Raw genomic sequence first — 14688 nt, 5'->3', positions numbered from 1 at the left:
TTTCTTTCTATACAAATCTATATGCGTAAATCCATATATGCATGCATCCATTATCCCGACAACCTGGTCATAAATCTCATGAGGTCGTGCGCAACGAAAACTTTTCCATATCCGAGCCAATGCAAAATACCGTCATTCACTAAGCAGCCTCAAGCCTCTTTATTTCTTCTTCCGGGACGAAGACGAGACCAGGCGTTTCTTCATATGCTTAGGCATCTTGTTCGCGCGCTTCTCACGCTTCTCTTCCTTCACCTTCTGCTTGTGTTCCCGCTTGGAATCCTTGTCTTCGAACCGCTTCCCGCGAGGCTGCTTCTTCGCGAAGGGGTCGTCCTCATCCTCGGAACCTGACTCCTCCACGGAGGCGCCGCCGCTAACGTCAGATTCATTGTCACTCTCGTCATCCTGGCTAGCAGCCTTTTTGCTCGCCAAGAGGTCCCGGTAAACAAGGTCTTCGCCTTCGCCGGCACGAACCTTCTCGGCATCACGTTCGATATCGTATACTTGTTCCAGCGTCTGAGGAATATATTGCTGACGGAAAACAGCTGTGTCGACATCTTCCACGTTGTCATTGCGCGTCGCGAACAGCTTCTCAACGGCCTCGAGCATTGGCTCGCTCGGTGTGACGCTGGTCGGACCCTCCGCCGCAGTGATGAACCCGAATACCGCGCGCTCCGACAGCACATCGACGCTCTTCCGGCGGAAGAAGTCACTAATGTTCTTGATGTCCATACGCAGGAACTCTAAGCTGCGGGGGTGATCATGCTCCACACTCTGACTGACATCGATAATGTGGAGCTTGTTCTTGTGATAAAGCATGTTGTACTCGCTCAGATCGGCATGTACCAGCCGGCAGGTCTGATACATGACACGCATGTAGCCGAGCAGTTCCATGTAGAGCTCGTGCCATCTCTTCTCCGGGTTGGGAATATCAAACTCCACATCCTTCAGTCGAGGAGCCGCCACTCCCTTGGAGTTACCGAGGAATCCCATGACCATGACATGAAGACGCAGGTAGACGGGTTCCGGGCAAGGGATACCTGCAGCATAGATTCTCCGCAAGTTTCGCATTTCCTTCTCCGCCCACAGCTTCACCATCGCTCGGTTGTTACTCTTGCTATATCCTTGTCGGAAGCGGAACTCGCCAGTCACGTATTTATCTCTGTCCTTGAAAACCAGGATACTCGTCTTGTAGACCTTGATGGCGCGATGTACCGGCGTCGCATCCTCTTCGTCCGGGAACAAAAGAGAATAGTAGACGTTTGCCTCTTTACCCGTCGACAGACAACCGTGGATCTCAGACACGATGTTCCGATTGATCATCTGCAGCAAAAGCATTCTCGTACGGGGGTCCAGCACCTGCTCGGAGGTCGCTCGATCGGCTCTGTCCGTGCCACTGCCACCCCGACTGGCCATTCCCGACTGTACATCGTTGAGTTTGATCTTGGCTGCGTGCCGAGTTAAAGACTTAATTTGATCGTCGACAGCCGCATGCGTGTTCACCGTTGGTTTTTGAGTGTTGGTTTTCGGGTAGGTCCATTTGGGAACGTTGGGATCGGCAGCGAGCTCGTTGACTTTCCGTTGACGATTGTAGGCTTTCGTTAGGTCTGCGGGGTTTGATGACGGAAACTCGCCTTCATCGAGGTCATCGTCAAAGATATCATCGTAGTAATCGTCGTCCTCCTCGTTGTCGTCGTCAACCTCTGCGTCAGGATCTTGCCCCGCTATGGAGGGGTTGGTGCCATCGGCATTGACATAGCCTTGATTAGGCACGTATGTATGTGAAGGCGAAAGACCGTCTGCCAGACCAGTCGCCTGGGAATCAGACTGCGGGGAAGCCATCGGTGATCAATGACGGTCCCTCAGAGATAGATGGATGCTGTAAAAATGGTAGCAAGGAAAAGCGGCATGCGTGGGACAACTTTTTTTCCTTTTCGGATAAGAAAGAGACTTGTGGACCGCCCTGCACCTCACCGCCCGGCAGAAACCCCGCGGGTGGAACGCGCAGGGGAAAAAGAACCCAGATCGGCCACGCGTAGTTCTGCTCCGTCCGCCGATAATCAATCGTTCCCTCGTTGCAGCAACTCCCTCCGCCAGCTTGTCTCTGTCGCAACAGTTCCTCCTCAGTCCTTCCGCGTTCTGTCTGGGCACAGGCTCCTGTTATTGTCCTATAGGCCGCGTGATGCTCCTGGCGTTGTGTATGTCATAATTCCTCGTCTCGCGCGCGCCCCGTGACAATGTATGTCAAGCAAATCATCATCCAGGGCTTCAAAAGGTATGTCATTCCAGGCAAGCTACTCCCCGCCGATACACGGAAACTGATCGCACCGGTCTGTCTTCCCTATCTACAGCTACAAGGATCAAACCGTCATCGAACCATTCTCCCCAAAGCACAATGTAATTGTCGGTCGCAATGGCTCCGGCAAGAGCAACTTTTTCGCTGCCATTCGTTTCGTTTTGAGCGATGCGTACACCCACCTCGGACGAGAAGAGCGACAGGCTCTTCTACACGTGCGTATCGCCGCGCCGTTGCTTCGTTTGGGTGCTGACACCGACTAGGAAGGTTCGGGTTCTGCCGTGATGTCGGCCTACGTCGAGATTATCTTCGACAACTCCGACGATCGATTCCCGACCGGTAAGCCGGAGGTGGTCCTCCGACGAACAATTGGTCTCAAGAAAGATGAATACACGCTGGACCGTAAGAACGCGACGAAATCGGATGTGATGAATCTGCTCGAATCCGCGGGCTTTTCCCGGTCGAACCCTTACTATATCGTCCCTCAGGGTCGCGTGACCGCGTTGACGAACATGAAGGACTCCGAGCGCTTGAACCTGCTCAAAGAGGTTGCAGGTACCCAGGTCTACGAAGCGCGCCGAGCTGAGTCACTGAAGATTATGCACGAGACGAATAACAAGCGGGCTAAGATTGACGAGCTTCTCGATTTCATCAATGAGCGCCTTGCTGAGTTGGAGGAAGAGAAGGATGAACTGAGAAACTATCAGGAGAAGGATAAGGAAAGAAGATGTCTCGAGTACACGATCTATTCGCGTGAGCAACAGGAGATTTCGAGTATTCTGGACAGCCTGGAAGAACAGAGGCAGACGGGAGTGGAGGATACCGACCTCAACCGTGATCGCTTTATTCAAGGCGAGAAAGAAATGGCGCAAATCGACGCCGAGATTGCGGAGTGCAAACAACAGATTGAGTTCCTGAAGGTCGACAAAGCACAGCTGGAAGATGAGCGTCGAGAGGCTTCAAAAGCTCTTGCCCAAGTTGAGCTGCAGGCAAAAGCTCTCTCTGACAACCAAGCTGCGGCTCTGGCCCTGAAAAACCGCCACGATCAGGATTTGAAGGAAATCCAGGCTGCAATTCAAGAGCGCGAGGCTGAACTCCAGGAGCTTCTTCCTCGTTTCAATGCTGCCAAGGATCAAGAAGATGCCGTCAAAGCTCAGTTTACCGAGGCAGAGACTTTGCGACAGAGACTGTATGCAAAGCAGGGCCGAAATTCCCGATTCAAGAACAAGTCAGAACGCGATAAATGGCTGCAGACGGAGATCAAGGATAACTACAATTCCATCTCCACTGCCCAAGGTGTCATTTCTCAGACCCAGGAGGACATTAAGGAACTTGAGAATGAGATCGCCCTGTTGGAACCCGAAACAGAACGTCTGCGCAAGCAAATCGACGGCCGAGGCGACACTATCAACTCTGTCGAGCAACAAGTTCAGGCTGCGAAGGATGAGAGAGATCGACTTATGGACCAGCGAAAAGAGCTCTGGAGAGAGGAAGCCAAGCTTGACTCGATCCTGTCTAATGCTTCCAATGAAGTTGAGCGTGCCGAACGCAACCTCTCGCAGATGATGGATCACAATACCAGCCGTGGTATTGCCGCTGTCAGACGCATCAAGCGCCAATATAATCTGGAGGGAGTCTACGGTACGCTGGCCGAGCTGTTCGATGTCAACGACCGGTATCGTACGGCTGTTGAGGTTACTGCTGGGCAGAGTCTATTCCATTATGTTGTTGACACAGACGAAACGGCCACGAAGGTCTTGGAGATCCTTCAACAAGAGAAGTCCGGAAGAGTTACTTTCATGCCGTTGAACCGGCTAAGGTCCAGGCCAATCAACATGCCAAAGGCCAGTGACACTATTCCGATGATTGAAAAGCTTCAATACGACAAAGCTTATGAGAAGGCTTTCCTCCACGTGTTTGGCAAGACCATCATCTGCCCTAATCTGCAGGTGGCGGCGCAGTATGCTCGAAGCCATGGTGTTAACGCTATCACGCCGGAAGGAGACCGCTCCGATAAGAGGGGTGCGCTGACCGGAGGTTTCCATGATTCTCGTCAGTCGAGACTTGATGCAGTAAAGAATCTGGCAAAGTGGAGGGATGAGTATGAAACGAAGAAGACGCGTGGAAGTGAGATCCGCAAAGAGCTTGAGAAAATGGATCAGCTCATCACGCAATCTGTCGGTGAATTACAGAAGCTGGAGCAGCAAAGACACCAAGTACAGAACAGCAGTGGGCCGCTCCGACACGAACTGCGGAGCAAGCGTGATCTTCTTCAAAAGAAGATTGACAACTTGGATTCCAAACGCCGTGCTCTGCGCAATATTGAGAACAACTTGGCTGTGTTGACGGACCAGGTCCAGGCTTTTGAAGCGGAATTCAAAACCCCATTCCAAAAGGCTCTCAGCAATGAGGAAGAGTCCCAGCTAGAGACCTTAAACACTACTGCTCAAGAACTTCGTCGACAATTCCAGGAACTTTCCAACAATCGCAGTGAACTCGAGGCCCGCAAGTCGGTTCTGGAAGTCGAGTTACGGGAAAACCTCCACCCCCGACTCGATCAACTCGTAAGTCAGGACATCGATATGGCCGATGACGACAACCAGGGCAACTTGAAGGAGACCCAGCGGGAGATGAAGCGTCTGAGCAAGGCCCTGGATAAGCTCAGCCAGCGTCTCCAGCAGGTCGACGAATCCATCGAGCAGGCGAACACTCAAGCAGCCGAGCTGGCTCAACGCAATGCGGAAACGCGTCGGGAGATGGAGGAGCTCGCCAAGTCTATTGAGAAGCATCAGCGACGAATGGAGAAGAGCATGCAAAAGAAGGCGGCCTTGACGAAACAGGCAGCTGAATGCGCCGCGAATATCCGCGATCTGGGTGTTTTGCCAGACGAAGCCTTCACGAAATATAAGAACACCGATTCGAACGCGGTGGTCAAGAAGCTCCACAAGGTCAACGAAGGCCTGAAGAAATACTCACATGTCAACAAGAAGGCGTTTGAACAGTACAACAGCTTCACCAAACAGCGGGAGACGCTTACATCACGTCGAGAGGAGCTCGATGCTTCCCAAAAGTCGATTGACGACCTCATCAACGTGTTGGATCAGAGAAAGGATGAAGCCATTGAGCGGACGTTCAAACAGGTCTCGCGCGAGTTTGCCAATGTGTTCGAGAAGCTCGTGCCTGCTGGCCGCGGACGGTTGATCATTCAGAGAAAGACGGACAGGGCTCTCCGGCAAGATGACGAGCTCGAATCCGAGGATGAAGAGGCACGGCAAAGCGTGGAGAACTACGTGGGAGTTGGCATCAGTGTCAGTTTCAACAGCAAACACGATGAGCAGCAACGAATCCAACAGCTCAGCGGTGGACAGAAGAGTAAGTCTTGGCCGAATAGCATCTTTCGTTTCATATGGCTAACGTCGTGCACAGGTCTTTGCGCCCTTGCCCTGGTGTTTGCCATCCAAGCATGTGATCCCGCGCCCTTCTATCTGTTTGACGAGATTGACGCCAACCTGGACGCCCAATATCGTACCGCCGTCGCTCAGATGTTGAAGTCAATCTCTGATTCAACCAACGGTCAATTCATCTGCACGACCTTCCGCCCGGAGATGTTGCATGTCGCCGAGAAGTGTTATGGTGTCAGTTTCCGAGAAAAGGCCAGCACGATTGACGTGGTGTCTCGGGAGGAGGCATTGAAGTTTGTTGAAGAGCAGAAGACGTAGAGGAGCGGGTTTGGTATGTCTCTGTTACTCGGATATTGGGATGGGACGGATAGTAGGCGTAATGACGATTGGTAGTGCTATATTTAGCCTCTATTTACCAATTCCTTGTCTATGTATCTTTCCTGGATTCCCTTATTCTTTTTCTCTTCTGATGTACGTTATTTTCGCCTTGTCAGGCTGTGGTTCTAAGATTCCCAATGCCAAAGTTATTTTCCCCAATATGCATCATCTATATCAAATCCATTATTCATCGATCTCGTATCCCAAAATTGTACCAGTTAGTTCTTGATCTCACTATCACTTGCCTCTCGCGGACCTTCCCCTGTCCACTCGGTGATGATGCGGTCGGGTACATCCCTCACCAGAATGTGGATATGCTCGAGGGCCCGCACACTCTGCAGCGCTGTCCAATTCTTAAACCAGAGGACGTGATCCTTGGGGTCTGGGAAGCTGTCCTTTTCCTGGGCCAGACGACCCACAAAAGTGGTCTGGACGAAGTTCTCGATCAACGCACGTGACTCATCAGTCACGTCGCCGTTGGACTCCTTGACGGCGATAGGGGTGCGCAGCCAGACGACAATATGGGTGATGTCCGGAGTGAGGCCGTAGGGCCAGTCATTGCGGAGGATTTTGTAGTCCGAGGGATCGGCAAAGGGGATCGGGTTCCTGAAGGGGAAGACCGGCCCACTGTCGGCCGTTGCGGGCGTCGATGCGGTGTCCGGGAGATGCCAGTGCAGCCGACACTGACAGATGTAGTTGGTGATGGAACCGTACTGGGCTTTGATGCTCTTGGTCCAGGCCAGGTATCGGATCAGATCGGAGGGTTTCCGCTTCAACACGCCGAGATCATTTCGTGCTGGTTGTTGATGATGCGGGGTTAGTTTGGAGACGGAGGAGTGCGGAATGATCCGGGGGAGAGTGTGTCAACAGCGGAATGGACTGGACATTGCTGAATTGGTTTGGTTGCGCCGTGTTCTGGGCAGCATGGAGAGGGTCTGGTGGATGCGTGGGTCGGAACATACCGATGATGGACTTGAGGTCATCCCAATCGTGGTAGATGAATTCCTCGTCGGTTTGCGCGAGCACTTGTCGGTCTGTCTCAGTGAGGTTGAAGGCGGGAGCATCGTCTGCGGTCATAGTGCCTTGTTGTGCTTGTTGACGGGGGGTCACGCTGTTTGTAAGGATTGATCTGGGGCCTTCGAGGGGCTGAGATGATTGATAGATGCCTGCAATGATGTTGACTGATCATCGCGGAAGGTGATTTTCCCCGTCCTCCGCCGGGATTTTTTACCCCAGAGGGTCAATCCATCCATCTGCATGAGAGAGTGTTGTATGTCTGGTCGGATGAAAAGGGGATCCCAGGAAGGTTGGGATATCCATGGGTCGCATGTAATCGCATGGGATCGCATGGGTCGCAGATACAATCAATCTAATCGACCATAATCGATCGCATGCTGATAGTCGTCATGATTGTCTGTTTATACTTCGGTGCATCTGAATCCCGTGCATCGTTCCCGTTCTGTCGTCCTTGACCGCCCGCGCCTGGCGACTTCGGCTGTTCATCCCCGCCGATCAGCCAACATCCGCTCTTTTATTCTTCTTCTTCTCTTCCTCCTTCTCCTTCCCCGTTCATCTCTCTTCCCTCCCTCTTTCTGGTTCTCTCGGGGTCGTTGGAGCTTTAGTCAACATGAGGTATGCTCATTCATCCCGTAATAGTCTCTATCCCAATCGCTCACAGCTCTCCGCAGTACCTTTCTGCAAGATAACGGCGACCTCTCCGCCGTCCTCGTCAAGTTTGCGCCTTTTGCCGTTGCAGTAATTGCTATCCTCGCTGCGTGGAAGTTCACCGGTAGCAGCAGTATGCAATTGGCCTTTCACTCCAGTGACTCGATCAGTTCGCTAACCCGACCCAGAGCCGAGAAAGGTCCTCAACCCCAGTGAGTTCCAGAACTTTGTCTTGAAGGAGAAGACCGATATCTCCCACAATGTCGCCATCTACCGGTTCGCACTGCCCCGCCCCACCGATATCCTCGGTCTCCCCATCGGTCAGCACATCTCGCTCGCCGCGACCATCGAGGGTCAGCCCAAGGAGGTCGTCCGCTCCTACACCCCCATCTCCTCCGACAACGAGGCCGGCTACTTTGATCTCCTTGTCAAGGCCTATCCTCAGGGCAACATCTCCAAGTATCTCACCACCCTCAAGATCGGCGACACCCTGAAGGTGCGCGGTCCCAAGGGCGCTATGGTCTACACCCCCAACATGTGCCGTCACATCGGTATGATTGCTGGAGGTACCGGTATCACCCCCATGCTGCAGATCATTAAGGCCATTATCCGCAACCGTCCCCGCAACGGCGGTAACGACACCACTAAAATTGACCTGATCTTCGCCAACGTCAATGAGGAAGATATCCTCCTCCGTGATGAGCTGGAGAAGCTCGCCAAGGAGGACGACGGCTTCCGTATCTTCTACGTGCTCAACAACCCCCCTCCGGGCTGGAACGGTGGCTTCGGCTTCGTCACCGCCGAGATGATCAAGGTGCGTATCATGTCTTCGCTCTGACTTGGACTCCACTAACATTCTGTAGGAGCATCTCCCTGCCCCCGCCAAGGATGTCAAGATCCTCCTCTGCGGTCCTCCTCCCATGGTCAGCGCCATGAAGAAGGCCACCGAGTCCCTGGGCTACACCAAGGCTCGCCCCGTCAGCAAGCTCGAGGACCAGGTCTTCTGCTTCTAAGCAGTTGCTTGCGTTCTACCTTGCGATTGACGTTTGTACGTTTTGCAGTTGTATGGTTGTTACAAAGTTACGAGTTAGAGAGTTACCCCACGCATACGTGCGTGAATGTTTTACAGCGACCCTGTCAGCGATGCTGCCAGGAAGGATATAGAGTGGCACGGCTCGTGCCCATAAATTAAATGGGATTCGGTGGTTTTCGTTTGACGCCGTAGTCTTCCAGCAGGGTATAGCCTCGGCCCGATGCACATGCAAACTCATATGATTCCGACCCTCGTGAGGGCCCTAATAACTCTCCAGCATAGAATCGACCATACTCAAAAACTTCTCCCGGTACTCCTCCGCCGTCGTGGTAATGGTCATCGGCCCCTGCCGCCCAATAACATTAAACGTCTGCACAACTCCCGTCATCGCCTGCGCATGCAACTTATGCTTCGCCCAGAAGAAATCCAACAGCACCGCGCGATACCTCCACTTACGATCAACCGACAACACGCCCACGCGCCATGGATCCTTCCTCCCCACAACCTCCATGCCCCCGGCCGCATGCGCCGGATACCGTACCAGGAACAGCGAGTAATCCACTGCGTTCGCCTCACACAGGAACTGCGTGTCATCCGCGATGGCCCGCCGAAACGCCTCGCAGTCCGCGTGCCTCAACCGTATCTTATCCGGGAATTCATCCGCAAGGCGGCTCAGCGTCTCTTCGCTGACAAGCGGCTCAGGGACGAGGTCGCGCTCGGGGTAAAAGTAGTCGATCGGCTTGAGGTCGTAGGTCTCCCAGCCGGCGTTGTCGACGCGCCCGTACAGCACGTTCTCCATGATGATGTGGTGCGCCGGCGTGGTGCGGACCAGGCTGCCCAGCGTGGCGTACGGCGCGTACAGGTAATCCGTGATCCAGACCAGGAGCGTGTCGCGGTGCGTGCGCATGTACTCGTAGTACGGGTGGAAGAGGTCCTCGCGGAAGAAGGAGTGCTCGAAGTGGCGGGGTAAGCTCTTGATTAGGAACTTACCGTTTTGCGTGCTGAAGAAGGTCTATCTGGCCGTTAGCATAGACGCCATGGATAAGTTGGTCGGACGCAGGGCAGGTAGGATTCGTACCGATCCGGAGAACCCCATGTCCCCCATCGGGGTGAGCGGGTGCGTGCAGTCTTCGCTGCGGAAGGACGCGCGGTATTCGGCCTCGTCGATCTGCCAGACGTCATTGCGTAGTGTGCGGAAGGTCTTGTGGCCGTAGCGGATTAGTTTGATGTAGAACAGGCTGAAGAAGGCGAGGATGCGTCCGATCAGTGTTTTGCGGAAGGTGTCTGGGTCGCGGAATAATGCCCGCTGGATTGATCGCGAGAGGGCTGTTTGGCGTCTACCCATATTTATTTTTAAAATTGGGATATATCGGGGGGAATGTGTGATGCGAATGTTGCACGATATATATCTTGGTGTTGATGTTGCGGCGCGGTGACGTCACCGTTTGGATGTTTGGATGACGAGCATTCCGCAGTGATGGATTACATGTGTCTAGAACAGGTCTATTTGAATCTATCTATCTATGTATTGATTTGAGAATAACCGGTATTCGGTTCACATATAGCTGAATAGCCACGAATGGCGCAGCAAGACAAGAATGGGTGGATACATTAATGTTGTCCATCGAGAACTGTCCTGGGCGAAGTGTCGTACAAAGCCACCACTAATGGACCTGGCAATGATGCTGCCAAAACTGCATCTAAGTTAGTCCTTCTTCAATCCTCGCGCGGCGCCGACAACACGGGCCACAGTAGGAAGAGGCCCGGCTAGGCGCTCGACAGAATCTGCGTCCACCTCGCCCGACGTGAGCATATCCACGACCGCGACAGCGATATAACCGCCAATGGCAGTAAAGACATGCCACCTGTTATGGTTAGCGGAAATTCCGGTATACTAGAGAGACACTGACCATCCGTGCAACTCCAACAGGAACGCAAAGGGTAAACCCACAGCCTGCCGCATGTTCGTCAGAGTCTGACAAGCATAGCTATCAATCAGCCAGACAGAGTATCCGAAAACGAAACTGACTGCTGCGGATTAGCATTGGCACATACAGCACATAGAAGTATACTGACAGCAGCCGAAAAGAGCGATGTGTTGAACATTCTTTCGCGTATAGAGGTTCGGGATCTGTCGCGGGATAATCTTCAGAGTCCGCGTAGCGATCAAGTACACTCCCAACCCGAACGTTACGGCATGAAGAAGGAACTCGTCCATGACCATGTGCACGACCATGACGACGGTGAACTCCAGCGAGAGGAAGATCCCCACGGCTTTGGTGTACTGCGGGCTGGTCTGGAACGTGAGGACTCGGTACAAGAGAGGCGTGGTCAGAAGGTGCATGGATAGTTCATCCGCTGGTAACAGTGTAAATAAACAAACATACGCAACGGAACGAAAGGGACATACACATCTGAGTGTGATATTTCAGGGTCATATGGTAGCCGCCCGAACACACCCCGACTCCGATCAATCCGCAATATGGGATGGCGCGTGAACGGGCATGGGGTTTTTGACGGAGCGTCCATAGCCCGTAAATTCCGTAGACGACTAGATCGAGATTAATTTGCATCCTATTGCAGGTTTCAGGGTAGAACATACTGTATACAAGGCTACTTAGGGTATTGATGAACTCCCCAATGTAGCGAGTTATTACATAGTCCTTCGAGGCAGTTAGACAGGGACGAGTACGGTGACAGCGGGATGCCCGGTACCTCTTCGCAGAAACTAAAACCGAGTTAGCGACGGAGTCTCGTAGATGTTGAAAAAAGACCAAGACCTACGTACTTCAAGTAGGAGGTTTGAGGCCCCCAGAAGGGAGCGATGCTGGAGGGGTCCATCTTGACGAGTTGTTGTGGTGGTGAAAGGGATTGTTGTCGGGAGAATGTTCCTGCCTGATACTCTCGGAGTTCGGCACGGGCACATACCCAGTCACGTACAACTTAGGTATAGAACAGCTGTGTAGGGGATTATAGCTGAGGTTGTAGAGGATTATATCGATATATTATTCTAAATTTATTTTGAATGAGACAGACAGTAGAGCCTAGGTGCTCTAATTAGGACCAGCCATCTTCTCGTGCATTGTTGATTGGTAGAGCGGTGTTTTGTATAGAGTCAGATATTTCAGTCTAGAATCTTCATCGTTAATAAACATTGACAACGATGATATCCTACTGAGGATATGTAGTTGAATAGTAGTGATTGCCCTCGTATCTCAGGCATGTACATAACTACCTTGGTTAATGCGCATGACTCATCTATCCAGCCTCACCGCCCGGCAGAATGCGCTCCCATTGAGTCAACTGAAAAAAAAAGTTCCCCTCCTTTGCAAGTGATTTGTGTATGGGTCGCCTTCTTTTAAGCGGGGCCCGGCGATTTTCCAGCGCCATTTTCCAATCTCTCCAGACCTCTCGTCCACCAAACCCTTCGTCCTGTCTGTATCGTCACTCGCTCCCGTTCGATCCTCGCTTCCCGTCTAGAGCCTTTAATTCGACCGCATCGCTCGCCGCAACCCACATCTACGTCGCTCCCATGGCTTCTGCGACAGACCTTCCTGTCGCCATTGAGGGCCTCACCCTCCAAACGACCACCGAGAGCTCCCGGTTCCCCAACTGCTACCCCTCCTTGAACCCGGTCGACATCTACAGAGAGCATATCGCCGATAAGTTGGCTGAGATCACCGGCATTGACGCCGCCAAGATCTTTGACCGTCTGCTATGGACCGACAAGCTGGACAAAGGTGACCTCGTGTTGCCGGTATGTTGACCTGATGGAGCTGTCTGTCGTCGCTGCAGTGTCTGACATCGTTCTGTTAGGTCCCCGCTTTGGGAATCAAGAAGAACCCCCAGGAACTGTGCAAGGAGCTCGCTGAGAAGTTCCCCGAGTCGGACCTGGTCGAGCGCCCTACGCCCGTGGCCATCCACCTTCAATTCTTCTTCAAACCCAACACGCTCACCCACACCGTGATCGGACGTATTCTGGAGGCCAAGGCGGCCTTTGGCACCAACGGTAACCAGGGTCTGCGGGACCCCGCCGACCCATCCAAGGGCAAGAAGAAGATCATCATCGAGTTCTCTTCCCCCAACATTGCGAAGCCCTTCCACGCCGGTCACCTGCGCAGTACCATTATCGGTGGTTTCCTTGCCAACCTGTACACTGTCATGGGATGGGACGTCATCAAGATGAACTACCTGGGTGACTGGGGTAAGCAGTACGGTCTGCTCGCCAACGGCTACAAGTACTTTGGAAACGAGGAGGAGCTGCTCAAGGACCCCATCAACCATCTCTTCAATGTCTACGTCAAGATCAACAACATGGTCGCGGAGCAGGACGGTCCCATCAAGGAGCTCAAGGAGCAGATCAAGACCAAGAAGGAGAAGAACGAAGACGTGTCGGAGCTCCAGGCGCAGCTCGACAAACTCGTCGACGTCAGCGAGGACGAGAAGGCCCGTCGTTACTTCAAGAGCATGGAGGATGGTGACCAGGAGGCCCTGGCTCTCTGGCGCCGATTCCGTGACCTCAGTATCCAGAAGTACCGCCAGACCTACGCCCGGCTCAACATTGACTTCGATGTCTATTCTGGCGAATCTCAAATCAAGAACGAGAGCATGACCGCCGCCTACAAGACCATGGAGAAGGCTGGCGTCTCGGAGAAGTCCGACGGTGCCGTCATTGTCGACTTCACCAAGCACGGTGCCAAGAAGCTCGGCAAGGCTATTATTGTCCGCAAGGATGGCACTCCTCTGTACCTGACCCGTGACATCGGTGCTATCCTGGAGCGTGACGAGGCCTACCACTTTGACAAGATGATTTACGTTGTCGCCATGCAGCAGGATCTCCACTTGGCCCAGCTCTTTAAGATCACAGAGCTGATGGGCTACAAGGATCTGGCCAGCCGGTGCCAGCACGTCAACTTCGGTATGGTCCGCGGTATGAGCACTCGCAAGGGTACCGTCAAGTTCTTGGACGACATCCTGCAGGATGTCCGCGACAAGATGCACGAGGTCATGAAGAAGAACACCGAGAAGTACGAGCAGGTCGCCGATCCCGAGAAGACGGCCGACATTCTGGGTATCACGTCGGTCATGGTGCAGGACATGACTGGCAAGCGGTATGTTTGATGTCCTTTTGATATCTGATTAGGGAGGGTTGCTTATTGTTCCAGTATCAACGGCTACGACTTCAACCTGGAAGCCATGACTTCCTTCGAAGGTGACACCGGTCCTTATCTGCAGTATGCTCACGCCCGTCTCTGCTCTATCGTCCGCAAGTCCGGCCTGGACGTCACCCAGCTCGGATCCGCGAACCTGGATATCCTGACGGAGCCCCATGCGGTCAACCTTGTGCGTCTGCTGGCGCAGTGGCCCGATGTCCTTATGAACACCACCCGCACGCTGGAGCCTACCACCATCATCACCTACCTCTTCCGCATGACTCACATGCTCAGCTCTAGCTACGATGTGCTCAAGGTGGTGGGCAGTGAACCGGAGGTGAAGATGGCTCGTATGGCTCTGTACGAGTCGGCGCGTCTAGTCCTGAACAGCGGTATGCGGATTCTGGGTCTGAGCCCTGTGGAGCGGTATGTTGAAATCGAGTCCTGTGTAGAGGCAAAATTACTAACGTGTGCTGTAGTATGTAATACGATTAAGATCAAAAGTCGACGTAGTTTTACGATATTTAAATACCAGCATTTCATTTTATTTGACAGCATCTCACCATGCATTGTGTAGACTGCGAATGAATGGCATTCTTCCCTGCAGAGACTGTCATTGTGATGACCAGCTGAACGGCGCCACTTCAATGATCCCTGCATTAAACCTGCTTCACACGCGCCAAGTCACATAATCCACGCATTCCCAATAGTCAGCGGATAATCAGCTCATAGTCAGCCGCAGACAAAACAAAGCTGACGATTCTT

The 14688-nt window shown here is 53.0% G+C and overlaps 7 protein-coding genes across 7 annotated transcripts; 3 read left to right on the top strand and 4 right to left on the bottom strand.

Moving 5' to 3' along the window:
• Positions 1 to 159: 159 nt before the first annotated feature.
• Positions 160 to 1839, bottom strand: ATEG_01400 (serine/threonine-protein kinase RIO1; the record flags this gene model as incomplete). Its single annotated transcript, XM_001208765.1, has 1 exon — positions 160 to 1839. One exon carries the CDS (start codon positions 1837 to 1839, stop codon positions 160 to 162), a length of 1680 nt encoding a protein of 559 aa, XP_001208765.1.
• Positions 1840 to 2234: 395 nt separating this feature from the next.
• Positions 2235 to 6012, top strand: ATEG_01399 (chromosome segregation protein SMC; the record flags this gene model as incomplete). The annotated part of the gene is made up of 4 exons (XM_001208764.1): positions 2235 to 2272; positions 2349 to 2508; positions 2557 to 5665; positions 5720 to 6012. The coding sequence occupies 4 exons, from the start codon at positions 2235 to 2237 to the stop codon at positions 6010 to 6012; spliced, it is 3600 nt and encodes a 1199-aa protein (XP_001208764.1).
• Positions 6013 to 6290: 278 nt separating this feature from the next.
• On the bottom strand, positions 6291 to 7149 carry ATEG_01398 (GIG1 family protein; the record flags this gene model as incomplete). The annotated part of the gene is made up of 2 exons (XM_001208763.1): positions 6291 to 6868; positions 7035 to 7149. 2 exons carry the CDS (start codon positions 7147 to 7149, stop codon positions 6291 to 6293), a joined length of 693 nt encoding a protein of 230 aa, XP_001208763.1.
• A 550-nt stretch (positions 7150 to 7699) lies between these two features.
• Positions 7700 to 8750, top strand: ATEG_01397 (cytochrome b5 reductase family protein; the record flags this gene model as incomplete). Its single annotated transcript, XM_001208762.1, has 4 exons — positions 7700 to 7704; positions 7761 to 7870; positions 7926 to 8551; positions 8601 to 8750. The coding sequence occupies 4 exons, from the start codon at positions 7700 to 7702 to the stop codon at positions 8748 to 8750; spliced, it is 891 nt and encodes a 296-aa protein (XP_001208762.1).
• Positions 8751 to 9174: 424 nt separating this feature from the next.
• On the bottom strand, positions 9175 to 10115 carry ATEG_01396 (phosphatidylinositol phosphate kinase family protein; the record flags this gene model as incomplete). The annotated part of the gene is made up of 3 exons (XM_001208761.1): positions 9175 to 9216; positions 9312 to 9782; positions 9849 to 10115. The coding sequence occupies 3 exons, from the start codon at positions 10113 to 10115 to the stop codon at positions 9175 to 9177; spliced, it is 780 nt and encodes a 259-aa protein (XP_001208761.1).
• Positions 10116 to 10475: 360 nt separating this feature from the next.
• On the bottom strand, positions 10476 to 11611 carry ATEG_01395 (ceramidase; the record flags this gene model as incomplete). The annotated part of the gene is made up of 5 exons (XM_001208760.1): positions 10476 to 10635; positions 10681 to 10798; positions 10847 to 11128; positions 11181 to 11371; positions 11559 to 11611. The coding sequence occupies 5 exons, from the start codon at positions 11609 to 11611 to the stop codon at positions 10476 to 10478; spliced, it is 804 nt and encodes a 267-aa protein (XP_001208760.1).
• A 691-nt stretch (positions 11612 to 12302) lies between these two features.
• ATEG_01394 (arginine--tRNA ligase) lies at positions 12303 to 14451 on the top strand (the record flags this gene model as incomplete). The annotated part of the gene is made up of 4 exons (XM_001208759.1): positions 12303 to 12527; positions 12587 to 13881; positions 13936 to 14401; positions 14437 to 14451. The coding sequence occupies 4 exons, from the start codon at positions 12303 to 12305 to the stop codon at positions 14449 to 14451; spliced, it is 2001 nt and encodes a 666-aa protein (XP_001208759.1).
• Positions 14452 to 14688: the final 237 nt, after the last annotated feature.

Source organism: Aspergillus terreus, genomic scaffold (assembly GCF_000149615.1).
Source record: "Aspergillus terreus NIH2624 scaffold_2 genomic scaffold, whole genome shotgun sequence".
In the NCBI taxonomy this organism is placed as follows: domain Eukaryota; kingdom Fungi; phylum Ascomycota; class Eurotiomycetes; order Eurotiales; family Aspergillaceae; genus Aspergillus; species Aspergillus terreus.
The sequence above is the reverse complement of the archived record's forward strand: the minus strand, read 5'-3'. Positions and strand labels throughout refer to the sequence as shown.